The sequence below is a fragment of the Mobula birostris genome, unplaced genomic scaffold (assembly GCF_030028105.1).
Source record: "Mobula birostris isolate sMobBir1 unplaced genomic scaffold, sMobBir1.hap1 scaffold_458, whole genome shotgun sequence".
In the NCBI taxonomy this organism is placed as follows: Eukaryota; Metazoa; Chordata; class Chondrichthyes; order Myliobatiformes; family Myliobatidae; genus Mobula; species Mobula birostris.
In genome coordinates, this window is record NW_027277693.1 from 206,086 (window position 1) to 233,678 (window position 27,593).

General features: G+C 45.5%; 3 protein-coding genes across 5 annotated transcripts in view; all 3 read right to left on the reverse strand.

The window, feature by feature from the left end:
• Window positions 1–2,098, reverse strand: part of LOC140193228 (uncharacterized) — a 36,083-nt gene extending 33,985 nt beyond the window's left edge. The window contains exons 1-2 of the mRNA XM_072250618.1: window positions 2,095–2,098; window positions 21–173 (exon numbers count right to left, since the gene is read on the reverse strand). Coding sequence (XP_072106719.1) covers window positions 21–173; window positions 2,095–2,098 — 157 coding nt within the window. The remainder of the gene's footprint in view (window positions 1–20; window positions 174–2,094) is intronic.
• On the reverse strand, window positions 86–16,653 carry LOC140193230 (uncharacterized). The gene is made up of 12 exons (XM_072250623.1): window positions 16,647–16,653; window positions 15,883–16,008; window positions 14,507–14,632; window positions 13,132–13,257; window positions 11,757–11,882; window positions 10,381–10,506; window positions 9,006–9,131; window positions 7,631–7,756; window positions 6,255–6,380; window positions 4,880–5,005; window positions 3,504–3,629; window positions 86–173 (listed from the first exon to the last, which is right to left on the reverse strand). Exons 1-11 carry the CDS (start codon window positions 16,651–16,653, stop codon window positions 3,541–3,543), a joined length of 1,230 nt encoding a protein of 409 aa, XP_072106724.1. The 3' UTR covers window positions 86–173; window positions 3,504–3,540.
• On the reverse strand, window positions 15,921–25,992 carry LOC140193229 (uncharacterized). 3 transcript variants are annotated; one of them, XM_072250621.1, is made up of 7 exons: window positions 25,884–25,992; window positions 23,081–23,233; window positions 21,487–21,735; window positions 20,324–20,440; window positions 18,633–18,758; window positions 17,257–17,382; window positions 15,921–16,008 (listed from the first exon to the last, which is right to left on the reverse strand). In XM_072250621.1, exons 1-6 carry the CDS (start codon window positions 25,900–25,902, stop codon window positions 17,294–17,296), a joined length of 753 nt encoding a protein of 250 aa, XP_072106722.1. In that variant the 5' UTR covers window positions 25,903–25,992; the 3' UTR covers window positions 15,921–16,008; window positions 17,257–17,293. The 3 variants fall into 3 exon arrangements, with proteins under 3 accessions (XP_072106722.1, XP_072106720.1, XP_072106723.1); XM_072250619.1 differs by having other exon boundaries at window positions 20,324–20,443; window positions 25,884–25,991; XM_072250622.1 differs by lacking the exon at window positions 23,081–23,233 and having other exon boundaries at window positions 20,324–20,443; window positions 25,884–25,917.
• Between the last annotated feature and the right edge of the window lie 1,601 nt (window positions 25,993–27,593).

The window sequence follows — 27,593 nt, forward strand, 5'->3', positions numbered from 1 at the left end:
GAGAGGACGAGAGTATCTACCTGTGACCCACTGCAGGGCATTTTGAAAATCCTCAGTTTCATGAGACACATTGTAGACAAACAGGACACTGGGAATCCTTGGCCTTTCACACTTGTTGATATTCAGCTGCTTCACAATCTCCTCATGGACGGATCCTCGACCGTAACATTGCACTGTAAAACACAGAACCTGTGCTCACTCAGTCTGCCTCACACCAGCACATTTCACTCAAGGTGATTCCCAGTAACAGAAGGGAAGGGGATAGATTTAATGTTCCTCCGAGCTCAGAGTTGGACACGCATCAGCATGGGAATGGGCTCTGTTTCACTGTAAATGTGTCAGCAAATGGGAGTTCTCAAGGGATGTGAAAGCAGCAGGTTAAGTGGGGTAGTTTACAGAGGTGGGGAGGAGTGTTGGAGACAGTGGAGACCGCAGAGGTGACAAGGGGTGTAGGTTCCAGAGTGGATCAGAGAGATGGGGAGGGGTCACAGATACTGGAGTGTTGTAGGCATTGCTGAGGGTCACAGAGAATGGAAGTGCTACAGGGTCCATTTGGGCTCAGAGAGTGGGATGTGTGTAGGGAACGGAGGGGAAGGGGAAACAGACACACCGACAGGGTGAGGTATTGATCTGGGTGAGACAGTCAGCACTCTGACTCTCACAACACACAGAATACCATCCCTGGAAGCATCAGGTCCACAGATACAGAGCAACATCCAATCTACAGGGACCTGTCACCGGGAGACTGCAGGATGTGCCCTGTGGAGGTCCTTCAGCCCATCGAGACATTGGACAATACAGCAGCATACAGGTCCTTTGGCCCAACCACTCCTCACTGGCCATGGTGCCCGTCCAGATTGTCTGCATTACAACTGTATCTCTCCATGTCCCACCCCCTCCATGTACCTATCCCAGTGCTTCTGAACGGATACTCTTGTACCTGCCTTAACCACTTCCCCTGTGAAAAAGATCAAAGCCCAAAGTACAGTTATTATCAAAGTACATATATATCACCATATACACCCCTGAGATTCATTTCCTTGCTGGCATACTCAATAAATCCATATTAGAATAATAACCATAATAGTTTCACATACTCTCCACTGTCTGGGTGAGAAAGTTATCCCTTAGGCCCCTTTTAACTCTCTTCCCCTCACCCTTAACCCAGGGGCTCTAATTGTGGATTCTCTGACCTGGGGAAAAAACTGTTACCATGAACCTTATCTTGCCTCGATGATTTTATTTACTTCTCTATTCTGTATTCCACAACATACTTCTTCATTATAAATAGCACCCTTTAATTTTGCATCATCCACAGATTTACTGATAAAGCCTTGTGCACTGGCATTCGAATCATTTCTCAAAATAGTAATGAAAGAAACCCAACACTGATCCCTGCAGAACACAGCTCATCAGCAGCCTCCATTCCGAAACACAACCTTCAACCACCTCCCTCTGCTTTCGTCCTCCAAACCAATTGTGAATCCACCAATCTTGACTGGATTCCTAACCATCCAGTTTACCCTACCTTGCAAGACCTTGTCAAGGATCTCGCTGATCTACAAATAGACAACGTCCACTGCCCTGCCCACATCTGCCTTTTCAGTCATCTCTTCAAATAGATTGAATACTGTTCAATAAGCAGAGCTTTTTATGCACAAAGCCGTGCTGACTCTATTTAATCTGACTCCGTCCACTCAAATGCTGGTACACCCTGTCCCTCAGAACTCCCGTAGGTAACTTCCCCACTACTGATTTCACACTGACTGGTGTGTCATTCCCTGGCATGAACTTCCTGCTCTTCTCAAACAACCAAACATGAGCTTCCTTCCAGTCTTCTGCAACTTTTCTGGTGGCAAATGATGAGACAATAATCTCAGCAACAGACTCCACAATTTCTCCTCTCACCACCCACAAATTTGAAGGAAGCACTCACTCTGGCCCTGGGGTTTCATCCACCAATATACCGTAAGGTTGCAAATATCAACCTTTCTGGAAATCTGACCAGTCTCCAAAACATCTCTACCTAATTCCCATGAGTAATCATGATTATCTCCTCAGTGAAAAAGGGGAAATATTCGTTAAGAATCTCACCCATGTTATGCAGGTCAAGACATATGTACCCTGCTAATGTCTGAAGGGATCTACTCACTTGGTAACCACCCTTTTAGTCATGATATAGCTGCAAAATCTCTTGGGATTTCCCTTCATCTTTTCTGTCAGATCCATCTCACACCCTCTCTCTTTGCCCTCATGATTTCACACTTGATTGTTTTCTTGGTCATTTGGTATTAAAGCATTACCTGGCGCATGACATAATTGAACTATGTCCTTCCATTTTCTCCTTGACAAAAGCTTGTATATCTCTCATACTTTTGTATCCACTAAACTGTCTGTCCAGGATTTCATACAATGCTTCCTACTGGACCAGCCTACCATGCGAGGTCTTATTGTAGGTTCTACTAAATGGACAGCGTTCTCAGCCTGAACCTCACCTACAATTTTGGTCATTCTACAAACAGCTCTAAAGACGTTCAACTGCACAATTTTCCAGTCACACCATGCAAACTCCTCCTAATCAGTCTCTGTTTATCCAAATACTGGGACATCCAATCCCTCCGATTGCCCACCACTAACTTCCCCACAATTAATGTCGGGTTCACTGATCTGTCAATCCATGGCTTATCCCTTCTATCATTCTTAAACTACAGAATAACATTGACCTCATTCCATTCTTCAGTGGCATTGTTTCCCAGTTACAAACAAGGAAGTAAGTATCTCTGAAAGGGCCTCCGCTGTTTCCTCTTTAGCCTCCCACGGAGTCCCAGGAAGCACTTAGTAAGGCCCTGGTGATTTATCAACTAGAATTCACTGTAAGGCTGCAAATACCTTCTCCCTGGAAATATGCATGACCCCAATCCGTCTTAACATGCTTCCCTCATCCTTTGAGCAATTGTGATTTTCAGTAAAACAGTTCAGCAATCACTGAGGAGAAATATTTCGTATAATTTCAACCTATCTGCCCCATCAAGTTATAGAGAGCCTGCTGATCCCCAAGAGGAACTCCTCTCTAACCATCCTTTTAATATTTACTGAGCTATAGAACCTCCTAGAATTTTCTTTAATCTCGTCTGTCAGATCCATCTCATACCCTCACTTTGCCCTCCAGATTTACCTCAAGTGCATTTTTTATATTTTTATAATCATCAAGAGATGAACTTGTCCCCAAATTAAACACACTGCATTATGTACAAAATGATGGAGGAACTCAGCAGGCCGGGCAGCATCAATGGAAAAGAGTACAGCCGATGCTTCAGACTGAGACCCTTCTTCGGGACTCCTGTTTGTGAACACAATGTATGTTTGCCTCTCCCCTTGACTGGAACTTCAATCTCTCTCATCAGCCTGGGTTCCCAAACCATCCAGGCTCTGTACACAAGAGGAACATAATACATGTACACCGTTGATATGCCATGAATCGTGCCCCAATCCTTGCTTCTTACCGTTACACTGAAGCTGCTCTGCGTTCTTTTCGCTCTTCTAGTGCGTGTCGGTTGAAGATGTCAAGTTATCTGTTTGCTCACTGCTCAATGAGGAAGTCTCAGTGCCCTTTGGATCCTTGCTCGACTCTAGTGCACACCACACATATCAATCAGCAACATGCAACCTGTGATTTGGTGTTGATGTTAACTTAGAACCCATGGGGATTTTCTCTTCTGACCCTCCCTCCTCCCACGCCCCAATCCCGGTGTGTCACTGACTGACTGTGAAACAGATCTGACAGTTTCCCATCAAACCCACCACAGACACACCTGCCCTAGGGCATGTAATGGGAGACTGAAGGATGTACAGAATGAGGCTATTCAGCCCATCGTTTAATACACCAAGAACGAGGTGATTTGCCCAGTGAGTCTGTGATGACCAATATGCTCAGCTGAATAAACCCGAATTCCTACAGTCAACTTTATCCGCTCTAATCCTGTCTTGTCATGCATCCACCCAGGTGCCTCTTCAATGATACCATTGTACCTGCTGCACCCACTTTCTCGGGCAGCTCTGTCCATATACTCACCACCCTATGGGTGAAAGAATTGCCCCTCAGGTCCGATTTAAGACCTTTCCGATTCACCCTAAGCATATGTCCCAAGCTTTGGACTCTCATGACATGTGGGAAAGACTGTTGGCATCCACCTTATCCTTGCCACACCATGATTTTAAATGTTGCTGTATTATCATCACCTCCTACATGACAGGAAATAATGACCTACTGTGGATAATCCCACACTATTGCTCAGTACAGGCAACAGTCCTGTATTTCTCTGCCCAATATCCAGATTCATCACATCTTTCCTATAAAAGGGTGACCAAAATTCTGCACCACGTTTTATTTGCAGCCTCACCAATAACATTTTCAACAGCAACATAACCTACTACTTCCACACTCAACAATTGAATGCCAGCGTGCTAAATGCTATTTTCTCCCAACATGTTCCTGCAGCTCAGGACATAAGCAGAACTTCTGAGCTTCTAAAGTGAGCTATTTCTTCCCAGGTATCATTTTAATTCTAAAATAGTGACAGATCAGATTCAAGATATGGTTTTTCTGTTACATCTACATTCAAACATTCAATGAAATGCTCGTTTTTCTGGATGAACAACACAGTACAAGGATGAGGTAGGGGCGGCCATAAGTGTCACCCTGCTTCCAGTGTCAACATAGCATGCCCACAACTTACTAACAAAAAGGCTTTGGCACCGTAGCAGGAATCTAGAATACCCAAGGGAAAGCCACGGCAATCACAGAGAGAAAGTACACACTCTGTCAGGACAACAGAAGGAATTGAAATGCCATGAGTCGTGCCCCAACTTCGCTTCTCACCGTTACACTGAAGCTGCTCTGCGTTCTTTTCGCTCTTCTCGTGCGTGTCGGTTGAAGATGTCAAGTTATCTGTTTGCTCACTGCTTAATGAGGAAGTCTCAGTGCCCTTTGGATCCTTGCTCGACCCTAGTGCACACCACACATATCAATCAGCAACATGCAACCTGTGATTTGGTGTTGATGTTAACTTAGAACTGATGGGGATTTTCTGTTCTGACACTCCCTCCGCTCACGCCCCAATCCCTGTATGTCACTGACTGACTGTGAAACAGATCTGACAGTTTCCCATCAAACCCACCACAGACACACCTGCCCTCGGGCATGTAATGGGAGACTGAAGGATGTACAGAATGAGGCTATTCAGCCCATCGTTTAATACACCAAGAACGAGGTGATTTGCCCAGTGAGTCTGTGATGACCAATATGCCCAGCTGGATAAACCCAATTTCCTGCAGTCAACTTTATCCGCTCTAACCCTGTCTTTTCATTCATCCACCCAGGTGCCCCTTCAATGATACCATTGTACCTGCTGCACCCACTGTCTCGGGCAGCTCGGTCTATATACGCACCACACTATGGGTGAAAGAATTGCCCCTCAGGTCCTATTTAGACCTTTCCGATTCACCCTAAGCATATGTCCCAAGCTTTGGACTCTCATGACGTGTGGGAAAGACTGTTGGAATCCACCTTATCCTTGCCACACCATGATTTTAAATGTTCCTATATTATCATCACCTCCTACATGACAGGAAATAATGACCTACTGTGCATAATCCCACACTATTACTCAGTACAGGCAACAGTCTTGCAATTCTCTGCCCAATATCCAGATTCATCACATCTTTCCTATAAAAGGGTGACCAAAATTCTGCACCACGTTTCATTTGCAGCCTCACCAATAACATTTTCAACAGCAACATAACCTACTAGTTCCACACTCAACAATTGAATGTCAGCGTGCTAAATGTTATTTTCTCCCAACATGTTCCTGCAGCTCAGGACATAAGCAGAACTTCTGAGCTTCTAAAGTGAGCTATTTCTTCCCAGGTATCATTTTAATTCTAAAATAGTGACAGATCAGATTCAAGATTTGGTTTTTCTGTTACATCTACATTCAAACATTCAATGAAATGCTCGTTTTTCTGGATGAACAACACAGGACAAGGATGAGGTAGGGGCAGCCGTAAGTGTCACCCTGCTTCCAGTGTCAACATGGCATGCCCACAACTTACTAACAAAAAGGCTTTGGCACCGTAGCAGGAATCTAGAATACCCAAGGGAAAGCCACGGCAATCACAGAGAGAAAGTACACACTCTTTCAGGACAACAGAAGGAATTGAAATGCCATGAGTCGTGCCCCAACTTCGCTTCTCACCGTTACACTGAAGCTGCTCTGCGTTCTTTTCGCTCTTCTCGTGCGTGTCGGTTGAAGATGTCAAGTTATCTGTTTGCTCACTGCTCAATGAGGAAGTCTCAGTGCCCTTTGGATCCTTGCTCGACCCTAGTGCACACCACACATATCAATCAGCAACATGCAACCTGTGATTTGGTGTTGATGTTAACTTAGAACCGATGGGGATTTTCTGTTCTGACCCTCCCTCCTCCCACGCCCCAATCCCGGTGTGTCACTGACTGACTGTGAAACAGATCTGACAGTTTCCCATCAAACCCACCACAGACACACCTGCCCTAGGGCATGTAATGGGAGACTGAAGGATGTACAGAATGAGGCTATTCAGCCCATCGTTTAATACACCAAGAACGAGGTGATTTGCCCAGTGAGTCTGTGATGACCAATATGCTCAGCTGAATAAACCCGAATTCCTACAGTCAACTTTATCCGCTCTAATCCTGTCTTGTCATGCATCCACCCAGGTGCCTCTTCAATGATACCATTGTACCTGCTGCACCCACTTTCTCGGGCAGCTCTGTCCATATACTCACCACCCTATGGGTGAAAGAATTGCCCCTCAGGTCCGATTTAAGACCTTTCCGATTCACCCTAAGCATATGTCCCAAGCTTTGGACTCTCATGACATGTGGGAAAGACTGTTGGCATCCACCTTATCCTTGCCACACCATGATTTTAAATGTTGCTGTATTATCATCACCTCCTACATGACAGGAAATAATGACCTACTGTGGATAATCCCACACTATTGCTCAGTACAGGCAACAGTCCTGTATTTCTCTGCCCAATATCCAGATTCATCACATCTTTCCTATAAAAGGGTGACCAAAATTCTGCACCACGTTTTATTTGCAGCCTCACCAATAACATCTTCAACAGCAACATAACGTACTACTTCCACACTCAACAATTGAATATCAGCGTGCTAAATGCTATTTTCTCCCAACATGTTCCTGCAGCTCAGGACATAAGCAGAACTTCTGAGCTTCTAAAGTGAGCTATTTCTTCCCAGGTATCATTTTAATTCTAAAATAGTGACAGATCAGATTCAAGATATGGTTTTTCTGTTACATCTACATTCAAACATTCAATGAAATGCTCGTTTTTCTGGATGAACAACACAGTACAAGGATGAGGTAGGGGCGGCCATAAGTGTCACCCTGCTTCCAGTGTCAACATAGTATGCCCACAACTTACTAACAAAAAGGCTTTGGCACCGTAGGAGGAATCTAGAATACCCAAGGGAAAGCCACAGCAATCACAGAGAGAAAGTACACACTCTGTCAGGACAACAGAAGGAATTGAAATGCCATGAGTCGTGCCCCAACTTCGCTTCTCACCGTTACACTGAAGCTGCTCTGCGTTCTTTTCGCTCTTCTCGTGCGTGTCGGTTGAAGATGTCAAGTTATCTGTTTGCTCACTGCTTAATGAGGAAGTCTCAGTGCCCTTTGGATCCTTGCTCGACCCTAGTGCACACCACACATATCAATCAGCAACATGCAACCTGTGATTTGGTGTTGATGTTAACTTAGAACTGATGGGGATTTTCTGTTCTGACACTCCCTCCGCTCACGCCCCAATCCCTGTATGTCACTGACTGACTGTGAAACAGATCTGACAGTTTCCCATCAAACCCACCACAGACACACCTGCCCTCGGGCATGTAATGGGAGACTGAAGGATGTACAGAATGAGGCTATTCAGCCCATCGTTTAATACACCAAGAACGAGGTGATTTGCCCAGTGAGTCTGTGATGACCAATATGCCCAGCTGGATAAACCCAATTTCCTGCAGTCAACTTTATCCGCTCTAACCCTGTCTTTTCATTCATCCACCCAGGTGCCCCTTCAATGATACCATTGTACCTGCTGCACCCACTGTCTCGGGCAGCTCTGTCCATATACGCACCACCCTATGGGTGAAAGAATTGCCCCTCAGGTCCTATTTAGACCTTTCCGATTCACCCTAAGCATATGTCCCAAGCTTTGGACTCTCATGACGTGTGGGAAAGACTGTTGGAATCCACCTTATCCTTGCCACACCATGATTTTAAATGTTCCTATATTATCATCACCTCCTACATGACAGGAAATAATGACCTACTGTGCATAATCCCACACTATTACTCAGTACAGGCAACAGTCTTGCAATTCTCTGCCCAATATCCAGATTCATCACATCTTTCCTATAAAAGGGTGACCAAAATTCTGCACCACGTTTCATTTGCAGCCTCACCAATAACATTTTCAACAGCAACATAACCTACTAGTTCCACACTCAACAATTGAATGTCAGCGTGCTAAATGTTATTTTCTCCCAACATGTTCCTGCAGCTCAGGACATAAGCAGAACTTCTGAGCTTCTAAAGTGAGCTATTTCTTCCCAGGTATCATTTTAATTCTAAAATAGTGACAGATCAGATTCAAGATTTGGTTTTTCTGTTACATCTACATTCAAACATTCAATGAAATGCTCGTTTTTCTGGATGAACAACACAGGACAAGGATGAGGTAGGGGCAGCCGTAAGTGTCACCCTGCTTCCAGTGTCAACATGGCATGCCCACAACTTACTAACAAAAAGGCTTTGGCACCGTAGCAGGAATCTAGAATACCCAAGGGAAAGCCACGGCAATCACAGAGAGAAAGTACTCACTCTTTCAGGACAACAGAAGGAATTGAAATGCCATGAGTCGTGCCCCAACTTCGCTTCTCACCGTTACACTGAAGCTGCTCTGCGTTCTTTTCGCTCTTCTCGTGCGTGTCGGTTGAAGATGTCAAGTTATCTGTTTGCTCACTGCTTAATGAGGAAGTCTCAGTGCCCTTTGGATCCTTGCTCGACCCTAGTGCACACCACACATATCAATCAGCAACATGCAACCTGTGATTTGGTGTTGATGTTAACTTAGAACTGATGGGGATTTTCTGTTCTGACACTCCCTCCGCTCACGCCCCAATCCCTGTATGTCACTGACTGACTGTGAAACAGATCTGACAGTTTCCCATCAAACCCACCACAGACACATCTGCCCTCGGGCATGTAATGGGAGACTGAAGGATGTACAGAATGAGGCTATTCAGCCCATCGTTTAATACACCAAGAACGAGGTGATTTGCCCAGTGAGTCTGTGATGACCAATATGCCCAGCTGGATAAACCCAATTTCCTGCAGTCAACTTTATCCGCTCTAACCCTGTCTTTTCATTCATCCACCCAGGTGCCCCTTCAATGATACCATTGTACCTGCTGCACCCACTGTCTCGGGCAGCTCTGTCCATATACGCACCACCCTATGGGTGAAAGAATTGCCCCTCAGGTCCTATTTAGACCTTTCCGATTCACCCTAAGCATATGTCCCAAGCTTTGGACTCTCATGACGTGTGGGAAAGACTGTTGGAATCCACCTTATCCTTGCCACACCATGATTTTAAATGTTCCTATATTATCATCACCTCCTACATGACAGGAAATAATGACCTACTGTGCATAATCCCACACTATTACTCAGTACAGGCAACAGTCTTGCAATTCTCTGCCCAACATCCAGATTCATCACATCTTTCCTATAAAAGGGTGACCAAAATTCTGCACCACGTTTCATTTGCAGCCTCACCAATAACATTTTCAACAGCAACATAACCTACTAGTTCCACACTCAACAATTGAATGTCAGCGTGCTAAATGTTATTTTCTCCCAACATGTTCCTGCAGCTCAGGACATAACCAGAACTTCTGAGCTTCTAAAGTGAGCTATTTCTTCCCAGGTATCATTTTAATTCTAAAATAGTGACAGATCAGATTCAAGATTTGGTTTTTCTGTTACATCTGCATTCAAACATTCAATGAAATGCTCGTTTTTCTGGATGAACAACACAGGACAAGGATGAGGTAGGGGCAGCCGTAAGAGTCACCCTGCTTCCAGTGTCAACATGGCATGCCCACAACTTACTAACAAAAAGGCTTTGGCACCGTAGCAGGAATCTAGAATACCCAAGGGAAAGCCACGGCAATCACAGAGAGAAAGTACACACTCTTTCAGGACAACAGAAGGAATTGAAATGCCATGAGTCGTGCCCCAACTTCGCTTCTCACCGTTACACTGAAGCTGCTCTGCGTTCTTTTCGCTCTTCTCGTGCGTGTCGGTTGAAGATGTCAAGTTATCTGTTTGCTCACTGCTCAATGAGGAAGTCTCAGTGCCCTTTGGATCCTTGCTCGACCCTAGTGCACACCACACATATCAATCAGCAACATGCAACCTGTGATTTGGTGTTGATGTTAACTTAGAACCGATGGGGATTTTCTGTTCTGACCCTCCCTCCTCCCACGCCCCAATCCCTGTGTGTCACTGACTGACTGTGAAACAGATCTGACAGTTTCCCATCAAACCCACCACAGACACACCTGCCCTCGGGCATGTAATGGGAGACTGAAGGATGTACAGAATGAGGCTATTCAGCCCATCGTTTATTACGCCAAGAACGAGGTGATTTGTCCAGTGAGTCTGTGATGACCAATATGCCCAGCTGGATAAACCCAATTTCCTGCAGTCAACTTTATCCGCTCTAACCCTGTCTTTTCATGCATCCACCCAGGTGCCCCTTCAATGATACCATTGTACCTGCTGCACCCACTGTCTCGGGCAGCTCTGTCCATATACGCACCACCCTATGGGTGAAAGAATTGCCCCTCAGGTCCTATTTAGACCATTCCGATTCACACTAAGCATATGTCCCAAGCTTTGGACTCTCATGACGTGTAGGAAAGACTGTTGGCATCCACCTTATCCTTGCCACACCATGATTTTAAAAGTTCCTATATTATCATCACCTCCTACATGACAGGAAATAATGACCTACTGTGGATAATCCCACACTATTACTCAGTACAGGCAACAGTCTTGCAATTCTCTGCCCAATATCCAGATTCATCACATCTTTCCTATAAAAGGGTGACCAAAATTCTGCACCACGTTTCATTTGCAGCCTCACCAATAACATTTTCAACAGCAACATAACCTACTAGTTCCACACTCAACAATTGAATGCCAGCGTGCTAAATGTTATTTTCTCCCAACATGTTCCTGCAGCTCGGGACATAAGCAGAACTTCTGAGCTTCTAAAGTGAGCTATTTCTTCCCAGGTATCATTTTAATTCTAAAATAGTGACAGATCAGATTCAAGATTTGGTTTTTCTGTTACATCTACATTCAAACATTCAATGAAATGCTCATTTTTCTGGATGAACAACACAGTACAAGGATGAGGTAGGGGCAGCCGTAAGTGTCACCCTGCTTCCAGTGTCAACATAGCATGCCCACAACTTACTAACAAAAAGGCTTTGGCACCGTAGCAGGAATCTAGAATACCCAATGGAAAGCCACGGCAATCACAAAGAGAAAGTACACACTCTTTCAGGACAACAGAAGGAATTGAAATGCCATGGGTCGTGCCCCAATCTTCGCTTCTCACCGTTACACTGAAGCTGCTCTGCGTTCTTTTTGCTCTTCTCGTGCGTGTCGGTTGAAGATGTCAAGTTATCTGTTTGCTCACTGCTCAATGAGGAAGTCTCAGTGCCCTTTGGATCCTTGCTCGACCCTAGTGCACACCACACATATCAATCAGCAACATGCAACCTGTAATTTGGTGTTGATGTTAACTTAGAACCGATGGGGATTTTCTGTTCTGACCCTCCCTCCTCCCACGCCCCAATCCCGGTGTGTCACTGACTGACTGTGAAACAGATCTGACAGTTTCCCATCAAACCCACCACAGACACACCTGCCCTAAGGCATGTAATGGGAGACTGAAGGATGTACAGAATGAGGCTATTCAGCCCATCGTTTAATACACCAAGAACGAGGTGATTTGCCCAGTGAGTCTGTGATGACCAATATGCCCAGCTGGATAAACCCAATTTCCTGCAGTCAACTTTATCCGCTCTAACCCTGTCTTTTCATTCATCCACCCAGGTGCCCCTTCAATGATACCATTGTACCTGCTGCACCCACTGTCTCGGGCAGCTCTGTCCATATACGCACCACCCTATGGGTGAAAGAATTGCCCCTCAGGTCCTATTTAGACCTTTCCGATTCACCCTAAGCATATGTCCCAAGCTTTGGACTCTCATGACGTGTGGGAAAGACTGTTGGAATCCACCTTATCCTTGCCACACCATGATTTTAAATGTTCCTATATTATCATCACCTCCTACATGACAGGAAATAATGACCTACTGTGCATAATCCCACACTATTACTCAGTACAGGCAACAGTCTTGCAATTCTCTGCCCAACATCCAGATTCATCACATCTTTCCTATAAAAGGGTGACCAAAATTCTGCACCACGTTTCATTTGCAGCCTCACCAATAACATTTTCAACAGCAACATAACCTACTAGTTCCACACTCAACAATTGAATGTCAGCGTGCTAAATGTTATTTTCTCCCAACATGTTCCTGCAGCTCAGGACATAACCAGAACTTCTGAGCTTCTAAAGTGAGCTATTTCTTCCCAGGTATCATTTTAATTCTAAAATAGTGACAGATCAGATTCAAGATTTGGTTTTTCTGTTACATCTACATTCAAACATTCAATGAAATGCTCGTTTTTCTGGATGAACAACACAGGACAAGGATGAGGTAGGGGCAGCCGTAAGTGTCACCCTGCTTCCAGTGTCAACATGGCATGCCCACAACTTACTAACAAAAAGGCTTTGGCACCGTAGCAGGAATCTAGAATACCCAAGGGAAAGCCACGGCAATCACAGAGAGAAAGTACACACTCTTTCAGGACAACAGAAGGAATTGAAATGCCATGAGTCGTGCCCCAACTTCGCTTCTCACCGTTACACTGAAGCTGCTCTGCGTTCTTTTCGCTCTTCTCGTGCGTGTCGGTTGAAGATGTCAAGTTATCTGTTTGCTCACTGCTCAATGAGGAAGTCTCAGTGCCCTTTGGATCCTTGCTCGACCCTAGTGCACACCACACATATCAATCAGCAACATGCAACCTGTGATTTGGTGTTGATGTTAACTTAGAACCGATGGGGATTTTCTGTTCTGACCCTCCCTCCTCCCACGCCCCAATCCCTGTGTGTCACTGACTGACTGTGAAACAGATCTGACAGTTTCCCATCAAACCCACCACAGACACACCTGCCCTCGAGCATGTAATGGGAGACTGAAGGATGTACAGAATGAGGCTATTCAGCCCATCGTTTATTACACCAAGAACGAGGTGATTTGTCCAGTGAGTCTGTGATGACCAATATGCCCAGCTGGATAAACCCAATTTCCTGCAGTCAACTTTATCCGCTCTAACCCTGTCTTTTCATGCATCCACCCAGGTGCCCCTTCAATGATACCATTGTACCTGCTGCACCCACTGTCTCGGGCAGCTCTGTCCATATACGCACCACCCTATGGGTGAAAGAATTGCCCCTCAGGTCCTATTTAGACCATTCCGATTCACACTAAGCATATGTCCCAAGCTTTGGACTCTCATGACGTGTAGGAAAGACTGTTGGCATCCACCTTATCCTTGCCACACCATGATTTTAAAAGTTCCTATATTATCATCACCTCCTACATGACAGGAAATAATGACCTACTGTGGATAATCCCACACTATTACTCAGTACAGGCAACAGTCTTGCAATTCTCTGCCCAATATCCAGATTCATCACATCTTTCCTATAAAAGGGTGACCAAAATTCTGCACCACGTTTCATTTGCAGCCTCACCAATAACATTTTCAACAGCAACATAACCTACTAGTTCCACACTCAACAATTGAATGCCAGCGTGCTAAATGTTATTTTCTCCCAACATGTTCCTGCAGCTCGGGACATAAGCAGAACTTCTGAGCTTCTAAAGTGAGCTATTTCTTCCCAGGTATCATTTTAATTCTAAAATAGTGACAGATCAGATTCAAGATTTGGTTTTTCTGTTACATCTACATTCAAACATTCAATGAAATGCTCGTTTTTCTGGATGAACAACACAGGACAAGGATGAGGTAGGGGCAGCCGTAAGTGTCACCCTGCTTCCAGTGTCAACATGGCATGCCCACAACTTACTAACAAAAAGGCTTTGGCACCGTAGCAGGAATCTAGAATACCCAAGGGAAAGCCACGGCAATCACAGAGAGAAAGTACACACTCTTTCAGGACAACAGAAGGAATTGAAATGCCATGAGTCGTGCCCCAACTTCGCTTCTCACCGTTACACTGAAGCTGCTCTGCGTTCTTTTCGCTCTTCTCGTGCGTGTCGGTTGAAGATGTCAAGTTATCTGTTTGCTCACTGCTCAATGAGGAAGTCTCAGTGCCCTTTGGATCCTTGCTCGACCCTACTGCACACCACACATATCAATCAGCAACATGCAACCTGTGATTTGGTGTTGATGTTAACTTAGAACCGATGGGGATTTTCTGTTCTGACCCTCCCTCCTCCCACGCCCCAATCCCTGTGTGTCACTGACTGACTGTGAAACAGATCTGACAGTTTCCCATCAAACCCACCACAGACACACCTGCCCTCGGGCATGTAATGGGAGACTGAAGGATGTACAGAATGAGGCTATTCAGCCCATCGTTTATTACACCAAGAACGAGGTGATTTGTCCAGTGAGTCTGTGATGACCAATATGCCCAGCTGGATAAACCCAATTTCCTGCAGTCAACTTTATCCGCTCTAACCCTGTCTTTTCATGCATCCACCCAGGTGCCCCTTCAATGATACCATTGTACCTGCTGCACCCACTGTCTCGGGCAGCTCTGTCCATATACGCACCACCCTATGGGTGAAAGAATTGCCCCTCAGGTCCTATTTAGACCATTCCGATTCACACTAAGCATATGTCCCAAGCTTTGGACTCTCATGACGTGTAGGAAAGACTGTTGGCATCCACCTTATCCTTGCCACACCATGATTTTAAAAGTTCCTATATTATCATCACCTCCTACATGACAGGAAATAATGACCTACTGTGGATAATCCCACACTATTACTCAGTACAGGCAACAGTCTTGCAATTCTCTGCCCAATATCCAGATTCATCACATCTTTCCTATAAAAGGGTGACCAAAATTCTGCACCACGTTTCATTTGCAGCCTCACCAATAACATTTTCAACAGCAACATAACCTACTAGTTCCACACTCAACAATTGAATGCCAGCGTGCTAAATGTTATTTTCTCCCAACATGTTCCTGCAGCTCGGGACATAAGCAGAACTTCTGAGCTTCTAAAGTGAGCTATTTCTTCCCAGGTATCATTTTAATTCTAAAATAGTGACAGATCAGATTCAAGATTTGGTTTTTCTGTTACATCTACATTCAAACATTCAATGAAATGCTCGTTTTTCTGGATGAACAACACAGTACAAGGATGAGGTAGGGGCAGCCGTAAGTGTCACCCTGCTTCCAGTGTCAACATAGCATGCCCACAACTTACTAACAAAAAGGCTTTGGCACCGTAGCAGGAATCTAGAATACCCAATGGAAAGCCACGGCAATCACAAAGAGAAAGTACACACTCTTTCAGGACAACAGAAGGAATTGAAATGCCATGGGTCGTGCCCCAATCTTCGCTTCTCACCGTTACACTGAAGCTGCTCTGCGTTCTTTTTGCTCTTCTCGTGCGTGTCGGTTGAAGATGTCAAGTTATCTGTTTGCTCACTGCTCAATGAGGAAGTCTCAGTGCCCTTTGGATCCTTGCTCGACCCTAGTGCACACCACACATATCAATCAGCAACATGCAACCTGTGATTTGGTGTTGATGTTAACTTAGAACCGATGGGGATTTTCTGTTCTGACCCTCCCTCCTCCCACGCCCCAATCCCGGTGTGTCACTGACTGACTGTGAAACAGATCTGACAGTTTCCCATCAAACCCACCACAGACACACCTGCCCTAAGGCATGTAATGGGAGACTGAAGGATGTACAGAATGAGGCTATTCAGCCCATCGTTTAATACACCAAGAACGAGGTGATTTGCCCAGTGAGTCTGTGATGACCAATATGCCCAGCTGGATAAACCCAATTTTCTGCAGTCAACTTTATCCGCTCTAACCCTGTCTTTTCATGCATCCACCCAGGTGCCCCTTCAAAGATACCATTGTACCTGCTGCACCCACTTTCTCGGGCAGCTCTGTCTATATACGCACCAACGTACAGGTGAAAGAATTGCCCCTCAGGTCCTATTTAGACCTTTCCGATTCACCCTAAGCAGATGTCCCAAACTTTGGACTCTCATGACGTGTGGGAAAGACTGTTGGCACCCACCTTATCCTTGCCACACCATGATTTTAAATGTTCCTATATTATCATCACCTCCTACATGACAGGAAATAATGACCTACTGTGCATAATCCCACACTATTACTCAGTACAGGCAACAGTCTTGCAATTCTCTGCCCAATATCCAGATTCATCACATCTTTCCTATAAAAGGGTGACCAAAATTCTGCACCACGTTTCATTTGCAGCCTCACCAATAACATTTTCAACAGCAACATAACCTACTAGTTCCACACTCAACAATTGAATGCCAGCGTGCTAAATGTTATTTTCTCCCAACATGTTCCTGCAGCTCAGGACATAAGCAGAACTTCTGAGCTTCTAAAGTGAGCTATTTCTTCCCAGGTATCATTTTAATTCTAAAATAGTGACAGATCAGATTCAAGATTTGGTTTTTCTGTTACATCTACATTCAAACATTCAATGAAATGCTCGTTTATCTGGATCAACAACACAGTACAAGGATGAGGTAGGGGCAGCCGTAGTGTCACCCTGCTTCCAGTGTCAACATGGCATGCCCACAACTTACTAACAAAAAGGCTTTGGCACCATAGCAGGAATCTAGAATACCCAAGGGAAAGCCACGGCAATCACAGAGAGAAAGTACACACTCTTTCAGGACAACAGAAGGAATTGAAATGCCATGAGTCGTGCCCCAACTTCGCTTCTCACCGTTACATTGAAGCTGCTCTGCGTTCTTTTCGCTCTTCTAGTGCGTGTCGGTTGAAGATGTCAAGTTATCTGTTTGCTCACTGCTCAATGAGGAAGTCTCAGTGCCCTTTGGATCCTTGCTCGACCCTAGTGCACACCACACATATCAATCAGCAACATGCAACCTGTGATTTGGTGTTGATGTTAACTTAGAACCGATGGGGATTTTCTGTTCTGACCCTCCCTCCTCCCACGCCCCAATCCCTGTGTGTCACTGACTGACTGTGAAACGGATCTGACAGTTTCCCATCAAACCCACCACAGACACACCTGCCCTCGGGCATGTAATGGGAGACTGAAGGATGTACAGAATGAGGCTATTCAGCCCATCGTTTATTACACCAAGAACGAGGTGATTTGCCCAGTGAGTCTGTGATGACCAATATGCCCAGCTGGATAAACCCAATTTCCTGCAGTCAACTTTATCCGCTCTAACCCTGTCTTTTCATGCATCCACCCAGGTGCCCCTTCAATGATACCATTGTACCTGCTGCACCCACTGTCTCGGGCAGCTCTGTCTATATACGCACCACCCTATGGGTGAAAGAATTGCCCCTCAGGTCCTATTTAGACCATTCTGATTCACACTAAGCATATGTCCCAAGCTTTGGACTCTCATGACGTGTAGGAAATACTGTTGGCATCCACCTTATCCTTGCCACACCATGATTTTAAATGTTCCTATATTATCATCACCTCCTACATGACAGGAAATAATGACCTACTGTGGATAATCCCACACTATTACTCAGTACAGGCAACAGTCTTGCAATTCTCTGCCCAATATCCAGATTCATCACATCTTTCCTATAAAAGGGTGACCAAAATTCTGCACCACGTTTCATTTGCAGCCTCACCAATAACATTTTCAACAGCAACATAACCTACTAGTTCCACACTCAACAATTGAATGCCAGCGTGCTAAATGTTATTTTCTCCCAACATGTTCCTGCAGCTCAGGACATAAGCAGAACTTCTGAGCTTCTAAAGTGAGCTATTTCTTCCCAGGTATCATTTTAATTCTAAAATAGTGACAGATCAGATTCAAGATTTGGTTTTTCTGTTACATCTACATTCAAACATTCAATGAAATGCTCGTTTTTCTGGATGAACAACACAGTACAAGGATGAGGTAGGGGCGGCCATAAGTGTCACCCTGTTTCCAGTGTCAACATAGCATGCCCACAACTTACTAACAAAAAGGCTTTGGCACCGTAGCAGGAATCTAGAATACCCAATGGAAAGCCACGGCAATCACAGAGAGAAAGTACACACTCTTTCAGGACAACAGAAGGAATTGAAATGTCATGAGTCGTGCCCCAATCTTCGCTTCTCACCGTTACACTGAAGCTGCTCTGCGTTCTTTTCGATCTTCTCGTGCGTGTCGGTTGAAGACGTCAAGTTATCTGTTTGCTCACTGCTCAATGAGGAAGTCTCAGTGCCCTTTGGATCCTTGCTCGACCCTAGTGCACACCACACATATCAATCAGCAACATGCAACCTGTAATTTGGTGTTGATGTTAACTTAGAACCTATGGGGATTTTCTCTTCTGACCCTCCCTCCTCCCACACCCCAATCCCGGTGTGTCACTGACTGACTGTGAAACAGATCTGACAGTTTCCCATCAAACGCACCACAGACACATCTGCCCTAGGGCATGTAATGGGAGACTGAAGGATGTACAGAATGAGGCTATTCAGCCCATCGTTTAATACGCCAAGAAGGAGGTGATTTGCCCAGTGAGTCTGTGATGACCAATATGCCCAGCTGGATATACCCAATTTCCTGCAGTCAACTTTATCCGCTCTAACCCTGTCTTTTCATGCATCCACCCAGGTGCCCCTTCAATGATAGCATTGTACCTGCTGCACCCACTGTCTCGGGCAGCTCTGTCTATATACGCACCACCCTATGGGTGAAAGAATTGCCCCTCAGGTCCTATTTAGACCATTCCGATTCACCCTAAGCAGATGTCCCAAGCTTTGGACTCTCATGACATGTGGGAAAGACTGTTGGCATCCAGCTTATACTTGCCACACCATGATTCTTTATATTTCTATATCATCACCACCTGCTGTGTTACAACGAATAATGACCTAGAATGGAAAACCCCTCCCTATTATTCAACACTGGCAACAGTCTTGCAATTCTCTGCCCAATTTCCAGTTTAACCAAATCTTTCCTCTTAAAGGGTGACCAAAACTCTGCACCATGTTCGAATGGCAGCCTCACCAATAACATTTTCAACGGCAACATAATGCTCTAGTTCCGTATTCAATGCCCAACTAATGAATGTCAACGGGCTGAATGGTACTTTTTCCCAACATGATCCTGCAGCTCAGGACAGAAGCAGACCATCTGAGCTTCTAAAGTGAGCTATTTCTCCTCAGGTATTATTTTAATCTTAAAATAGTGACAGATCAGATTAAAGATCTGTTTGTGTGTTAGTTCTACATTGAATCATTGAAACATTCAGTGAAATGCTCGTTTGCCTCAATGAACAACACAGTACAAGGATGAGCTGGGGGGTGCGCCCGTAGCTGTCACTGTGATCCCATTACCAACGTAACATGCGATCAACTTACTTACACTAACCCTTTGCGAAATGGCAGGAAACTGAATACTTCATGGAAACCTACTGCAGTCATGGGGAGAAAGTACAAACTCCTTAAAGACAGTGGTGGGAGTTGAACACACATGGCTGCTACTGTAAAGTTTATGCTAATCACTACAGAATTTCTTGGGATTTTCCTTAACCTTATCTTCTAGACCCATCTCACACCCTCTCTCTTTGCCCTCCTGATTTCCCTCTTGATAGTATTCTTAGTCATTCAATGTTAAGGGATTCACTGGGAAATAACCTAATTGCACCTTGTCCTTCCATATTTTTCTTGACCAAAGCCTGAATATCTCTCGTCTTGACAGGTTTACCCTCCACTTCGACAGGAACATACTGCCTCTGCAGACTTGATATTTCTCAACTCCTGCCCTAATCGCTCAGGGCGAGCCCCAAGCCTGCATTCTCACCGTTACACTTCTCCGAATTCCTGCCTCTCTTCCTTTGGCTCCATCCTGAAGGAATCGAACAATCCAATAGTTCATTCACCACCGAAGTCTCATCGTCCGGCGCATTGTCACCGCGCCCTACTGGAAAACATACACATCATTCAGAAGCCTGAAGATTTATCTCCCTTATGTCACTGTAAGGCTGCCAATACCACCTCCCTGGTCATAAGACTGTCCACCAAAACATTTCCACGTTTCCCGTATTTCTTGAGCATGCTCAGTAAACACTGAGGAAAAATACATTTTAAAACCACACCCATCTCCAGCTGCAGAAGACATCGGCAGCCTTGCTGATATCTAAGGGAACCTACTCTCTTGCCAGCCACTCTTTTACTCTTGATTAAACGTCTTGGGATTTTCTTAACCTCACCTGCCAGATTCATCTTTTACTCTCTCTTTTCTCTGATGATCTTCCTTTTGAGAGTATTCTGAGCCTTTCTAATTCAAGGGATTCACAAATCCTAGACCAAAACATTCCTTCAGTTAGTCCTGACGAAGGGTCTCGGCCTGAAACGTCGACTGCACCTCTTCCTAGAGATGCTGCCTGGCCTGCTGCGTTCACCAGCAACTTTGATGTGTGTTACCAAAATACTCTGTGTGTTTCATTCTTTTTCCTGATCAGAACTTGACAATCTCTCATCATCCAGAATTCCCCACACTTGCCAGGTTTACCGTTCACCTCAAAGGAACATATTGCCCCTTAACTCTCAATCTCTCTGCAGTCATGCCCCAAGCCTGCCCTCTCACCGTTACAGTTAAGCTTTTCTGAGCTACTGCCATTCGTCTCTGGGCTCCAGATTGAAGAACTACGAGAAGCCGATCGTTCATTTGACACTGATAGGGTCTTACCACCCTGCAGATCTTCACTCCACCCTATTGCACAACACAAACAGCATATTGTTACCTGGGAATTGGTACTGAATTGACCTCAGGACCCATGGGGGATTCCTTCTCTGACCCACCCACCCTCCTTCCTGCTGTATCTTCTGACTGACTGGGGTACAGACCCATCACTCTCCCCCCACTACCACCCCAGACACACATCTGACACGTCCCTTATGTTTGTAGTGGGAAGTTTACAGTGTAAAATGAGGTGTAGCAATAGAGAGTCAGGTTTTACCCACCGGAGCAGGAACCTCCTCTGGGTCGGGTCCTGTCGATGAGACTCTGTTTGACAGTCTGAATCACTGTGGGGCACTGGTACGTCTTTGATCTACTCCACCAGCTACTGGAATCCATCCAGAATACACGAAAAACTTTAGTTCCCTCATGGAATAACCCTGAATTTTTTGTTATCTTCTCCTCTCTGACAGCTGTGGATTTCTGCAATAGAATCACGGCACAGATGTCTTCCTTCTGCACCAAACCTCCTCCTGAAACACAGAGTAACAGAGTGAGCTGGGTGATGCCGTGGGAGGGCTGTGTGTCCCTCAGGGTACATCAGCACCTTCCACCCAGGGCTGTGCCCTCCCTCCTGCCCCCTGTATGCCCGGGTGGTGTTGTGGTGATGCTGTCTGTGTACAAGGCAGTCCTCACACCCCCACTACAGGCACTCACGTCCCACAGGAGGTACAGCACAGGGATTTTCAGCCCAACCACCAGCTCCCCTATCAGGTGCACAGAAAGATCCACATACACCATTTCACACAGAGCGAGGGAGCCCAAGTGTGTGTCCCGGACAACGTTGCATCAGAATACCTGGTAGATTGCCCCACTGATGTTTGTGGGAGCTCGTTGTGCACCAATACACATCTCCCATCACAATAACAACCTCTGTCCCCTCGACAGATACAACTGGGCAGGACATTATCATCTTCAGAAAGCCATTTCATCAGTGCATGTCCCTGATTTATAAATGAATCAATCACAAGGAACACACACAGTGTTAGTGTGCTCCTCAGGTAGGGAAGAGCCAGCAGAGATCAGAAGCCCCAAAAGGGAAGGGTTTTCATGGAAATGTTATCAGTCAGTGACTTCACCTGTGCTAGAAGAAATAAACAGGTAGACTATTTTCTAACTTGCGAGAAAATTCAAAAATCTGAGGACTTAGGAGTCCTTGTGCAGGTTAATTTGCAGCTTGAGTCATTGGTGAGGAAGGCAGGTACAATGTTAGCATTCATTTCAAGAGGACTAGAATATAAAAGCAAGGATGTAATGTTGAGGCTTTATAGAGCATTGATGAGGCCTCACTTGAAGAATTGAGTGATTTCGGCCCCTTTTATAAGAAGGGATGTGCTGACATTGCAGAGGACATTCATGAAAACAATTCCAGGATTGAAAGGCTTGTCATATGAAGAGTGTTGATGGCTCTGGGTCTGAACTTATTGGAATTCAAAAGAACGAGAGGTGACCTCATTGAAACCTACAGAATGTTAAAAGACCTTGATTGAGTCGATGTGGAGAGTATGTGTCCTCTGGTGGGGGAGTCTAAAACCAGAGGACACAGCCACAAAATTGAGGGAATGGAGATGAGGAGAAATTTCTTTATCCAGAGAGTGGTGAATCTGTGGAATTCATTGTCACAGGTGGCTGTGGAGGCCAAATCATTGGGTATATTTAAGGTTCTTGATTAGTCAGGGCATGAAGAGATACCGGGAGATGGCAGGAAATTGGAGCTGAGAGAAAGAATGGATCAGCATGATAAAATGGTGGAGCAGATTTGATGGGCCAAATGGCCTAATTCTGCTCCTATATCTCATGGTCTTATTAATTATTTACCTGTGACCCAGTGAAAGGCATTCTTAATATCCAGAATTTCATGAGACACTTTGTAGACAAAGAGAACACAGGGAACCTCTGGCTCTTCACAATGGGAGATGTCCAGCTCCTTCACAATCTTCTTATGGATCTCTCCCCGACCGTAACATTGCACTGTGAAACACAGAGTGTGAGTTCATCTCCCAGTCTCAGTGTGTCACCCAGAGATGCACCCGGTCTCACTTCTCCCACATGAGGGGTAGGATGTTACAGACAGGTAGATGATAGTGTAGTGGGGTAGACGGAGGATAGTGGGGATAGTGGAAAGTGTGGGGGCAGGAGGGAATGGTAGAGATTGGGATGGAGAGGTGAGGAGCGTGGGGATGGAGGGATGGGGGTGGTGAGGGCAGTATCCCCCATCCCTTTCCCCACTGTCACTCACCTAACACTCTCTCCACAAACTCTACGTCCACACTAGACCGGATAATTTTGAAAATGCCGGTTTCGCGTAAAAACCACAGGCGTCACACTAGGCATTTTTAAAAATACTTCTGTCCACATTAAAACAGATATTTGGGTGAATCTCTTCCTACTAGGCATGCGCAGGACACACAGAAAACAAGCGAAGAGGAAACGGAGACACGAGGAAATCTGCAGATGCTGGAAATTCAAGCAACACACACAAAAAATGCTGGTGAACGCAGCAGGTCGGGCAGCATCTATAGGAAGAGATACTGTCGACGTTTTGGGCCTGACCTGCTGCGGTCACCAGCATTTTTTGAAGAGGAAACGGTATACTTGGTGCGCGTTTGTCTAGTTACAGACTAGAAAAACCCGTTACCCATACACACTACGCCGGATATTAGTCGCTTTCAGATTTATTCACTCTGGAGAGCAAATCTGAAAATCTCCACACTAGACCAGATAAATCCGTAACCGAAGATTTTTCTCTTCGTTTTGACACTGAAATGGCGTTTTCCTCCCGCGAAAACGGAGATGTTCAGAAACACTCTCCAGAGTGAATAAATCTGAAAACGCCTTACATCCGGTGTAGTGTGTACGGAGTAACTGGATATTTTTAAAACCGCTGTCATGACGTGCCGGAACAAATGGTGGCGGCAGCGCGGCATTTCATTGTTTTCCAGAACGCAACCTCCAATACCACAACAATATGACAATGGATGTGTAACAGCCTAATGTAACATTGTATGGAAATACAAGATAACACTGATGCTTTATTAATGTATTGTTTGTGCAAACATTCAATAGATGCAATTGTCACTTTTGCCCAGTAATTCGTTTTATTGCACGTGTTAAATACAGCAAAATAAAACACAAAGACATGGCAACAGTAAAGGGAAACAAATGAGGGACAGCAAATTTCACTTTTGCCCAGTAACAAGCCTTATTGTATTTAGTTGTAGCTGTCGTCCCTTTCACCGAAGAGACTATGGCTATAGGAAATGTTTCTGGACAAAGGCGCAGCAAGTCTTTTGTTTGGCAATTTCCTTTTGAGTTTTTCTAGTCTGTAACTGGACAAACGCGCAACAAGTACTGTATCCCGGTTCCTCTTCGCTTGTTTGCTGTAGCCTGCGCATGCCCAGTAGGAGAAGATTCGCCCAAATAGACCGGATAATTTTGAAAACGCCGGTTTCGAGTAAAAACGACAGGCGTCCACATTACGCGTTCTTCAAAATACCTCCGTTTTCATTAAAACGGATATTTGGGCGAATCTACTCCTACTGGGCATGCGCAGACACATCCGCAGAAAACAAGCGAAGAGGAAAAGGTGTAATATTTACGTTTCCGCGGCAGCGTTGTGCTATTTCCATAGAATAAAGCTAGAGTACCAACAACAACAGCGAAAGAAAGTTTTCAACAATGTCTTCGAGGAATACTAAGAAAACCTCCGCTGGAAAAATCAGACCGGACTTCTTCGTTTAGACAGACAATGAAGACGAGCTGTTTCTGCGAGTTACAAACGACTACAAAGTCAGCAAAGCAGTAGAGATATTTAATTCCAAACAAACTATTAACGTAGACAATAAAGTAAACAACACACGCATGAAGCCGTCCTCTATCCAAGATCAACAAGAGATTCGAATCTTCTGCCGCCAGACCTGCGCAGTAATGACACTAATAGTTTTAAAGATAGACTCAATCAAATCAATTTGGGGGATCTAGTCAAAAAAGCTCACTCTACAATTTAAGTCTCACGCCGTTCACGCGACTGTGCGTTATGACAGCCGTCCGGCAGTGCTTGCGCAGTACCAAGCAGAAGCAGAAAAAACATTGTTGTTGTGGTGTTGTCATTATAGCGTTTGTAGATATCTCCATTATCCCGTCCTCACTACAACGCGAAACAATCGTTTTCAAATTTACACCCTCTGGAGAGTGTTTTCGAAAATCTCCGTTTTCGGGGGATGAAAACGCCGTTTCAGTGTGGACGGAGAGTCAAAACGAAGAGAAAAAGCTTCGTTTTCAAATTTATCCGGCGTAGTGAGGTCGCTTAATGTGGACAGAGGTATTTTTTTAAAACGCCTAGTGTGGACTCCTGTCGTTTTTACGCGAAACCGGCGTTTTCAAAATTATCTGGTCTTGTGAGGACGGAGCCTCATCAGTCAAAGTCCTCTCCCTCTGTCAAATATCCCTATCTCGCCCCGTCCCATTTCCATCACACCGCCCTCCCTCTGCTTCCCCGAACGCCTCTCCCTCACCCCACCCGACCTCTCTTCCTGTCCCTCCGCCTTGTTCTCCCACATTCACCAACTCCTCCTTCCCCTCACCCGCCGCCCTGTCACCCCCACAAATCACCCTCACCCACCGTTGCACCGAATCCCCATCCTGCACGTATTTCTCCCACTTTCTGATCAGTCATTTCCGTGTTTACGCACACGAGGGCGGGGCCTTCCACCATACTCCAATTCTATTCGTCTGAGAAGCTGGCAGTCAGCGCGACAACTCTCTGTGAATGGATAGCAACACTTTGAAACTCCACCGACTGTCATTGGTCGAGCCGACCGCCTGTCATGGCGTAGAGGCGGGATCTGGGTTACAGCCCCGCCCCCTGGCGCCGAGGTGTTCTATTGCAGGGGCGCAGGATGGAGCTGGATGGAGAACGGCTGAAGCTCCAACTGCTGGGCCGGAGTTACGAGTACGCTGCTGGCTGTGGGGTGTTGTGGGGGGCATTCTGTGGGAATATTGACCGACGGCCTCTATAGGTCCGGAACGATATTCGTACACGGTCCCTTGCAAACTCTGATAGAATGGCAGGGAGGGAGACTAATGGTGACGGCAATAGCACGGAGTGTGGGTGGGGAGAGGGACTGAGAACAGGAAGGTGAAGGGTCGGAAGAAAAAGAAAGGAGGTGTGTCTAGTGTAGGCGGATCGGAAAGTGAGGGAGGTGAAGTTGAGGAGGAGGGCCCGAGGGCAAAATTGCTAAATGTAGTGGTAAGATTTGAGCGGGAAGAGGGAGTAAAGAAAATCGATCCTTGAGTGGGGATGGACGAATGAACAAGGCATGTGGTATGTGGAGTTGTGGGTGGTAGGTGCAGGCGAAGGAAGGGTGTAGACAGCAGTAACCTGTGTTGTTCATCCATGTGTTGAACTGTAGGGGGAGGAGGGCAGAGGGGAGGTGTTGGCGCTGAGGGAGCATTGGGTGCCTTGGTACCTGGGCTGGTGTGCAGAGGGGGTGTGACAGGAGGGCAACTGTCAAACCTATTGAAGAAATGGTGCATCTCTACTGTGCATCTGCAGAGGGACGTGAGTATAGATGTGCACAGACCAGCTCTCTTCAGCCGCTCAGAAAGTGGAGACATTGGTGAGCTTTCCTGTGGAGGATGTGTTCTGGGACCATGTGAGATGTGCATTCCCAGGACTCTGAAACTGCTCAAGTTTCTGCCAGAGTGTCACTGATATAAAGAGGGTGTGAGTTCTCCTCAATAACCATCTCTTTTGTCTTGTTGACATTGATGAAGAGGTTATTTGCCTGGCACCAGGCCTTGAGCTCTTCCACCTCCTCTCTGTAGGCCATCTCATTGTTGTTGGTGATGAGCCCCACCACTGTCATATCATCTGATTTGGGTCAGAACTGATCTCTGCTTGTCTTCATTCCTCTGCTGTCACCTTTCTCCATCTTCACTGCTTCTCCAGCCATCAAGTGTTCACTTTCCCCTCCACTTTATACTTCCCCCTCCCCAATACAGTCTCCACATGCAGACTTTCACTACCCTCTGCCTAAAGAAGTTCTGACACATCAGTTTGAAACCACCAGCCCATTATCTTTAGTTATTTCCCTTGTTCCAGACCCTGATGAAATCATCCAAAATCTCCCCTGTCAAAACAGTCTTAGACCTTTGAATAAGGTCACTCCTCATTCTTCTAAAGTCTAAGCAATGCAGACACAAACTGTTTAGTCTTTCTTGACAGCACAGCTTTTGCCAATCTGGTGATCCCAAACCAGAAACCATCGGATAACCTCAAGATCTATTACACACTAAAAACTGGTGACCCTGACCTTGACAAGAAACCAAG

Bases quoted from the DNA above. Each gene is read 5' to 3' on its own strand.
- LOC140193229 (XM_072250619.1), bottom strand. The intron at 20,444-21,486 runs GTGGGTAAAACC...TATGTTTTCCAG, and splicing joins CAGAGGAGGTTCCTGCTCCG to TAGGGCGCGGTGACAATGCG. The intron at 17,383-18,632 runs GTGAGAAGCGAA...GGTGTGCACTAG, and splicing joins AGAGCAGCTTCAGTGTAACG to GGTCGAGCAAGGATCCAAAG.
- LOC140193230 (XM_072250623.1), bottom strand. The intron at 13,258-14,506 runs GTGAGAAGCGAA...GGTGTGCACTAG, and splicing joins AGAGCAGCTTCAGTGTAACG to GGTCGAGCAAGGATCCAAAG. The intron at 11,883-13,131 runs GTGAGAAGCGAA...GGTGTGCACTAG, and splicing joins AGAGCAGCTTCAGTGTAACG to GGTCGAGCAAGGATCCAAAG.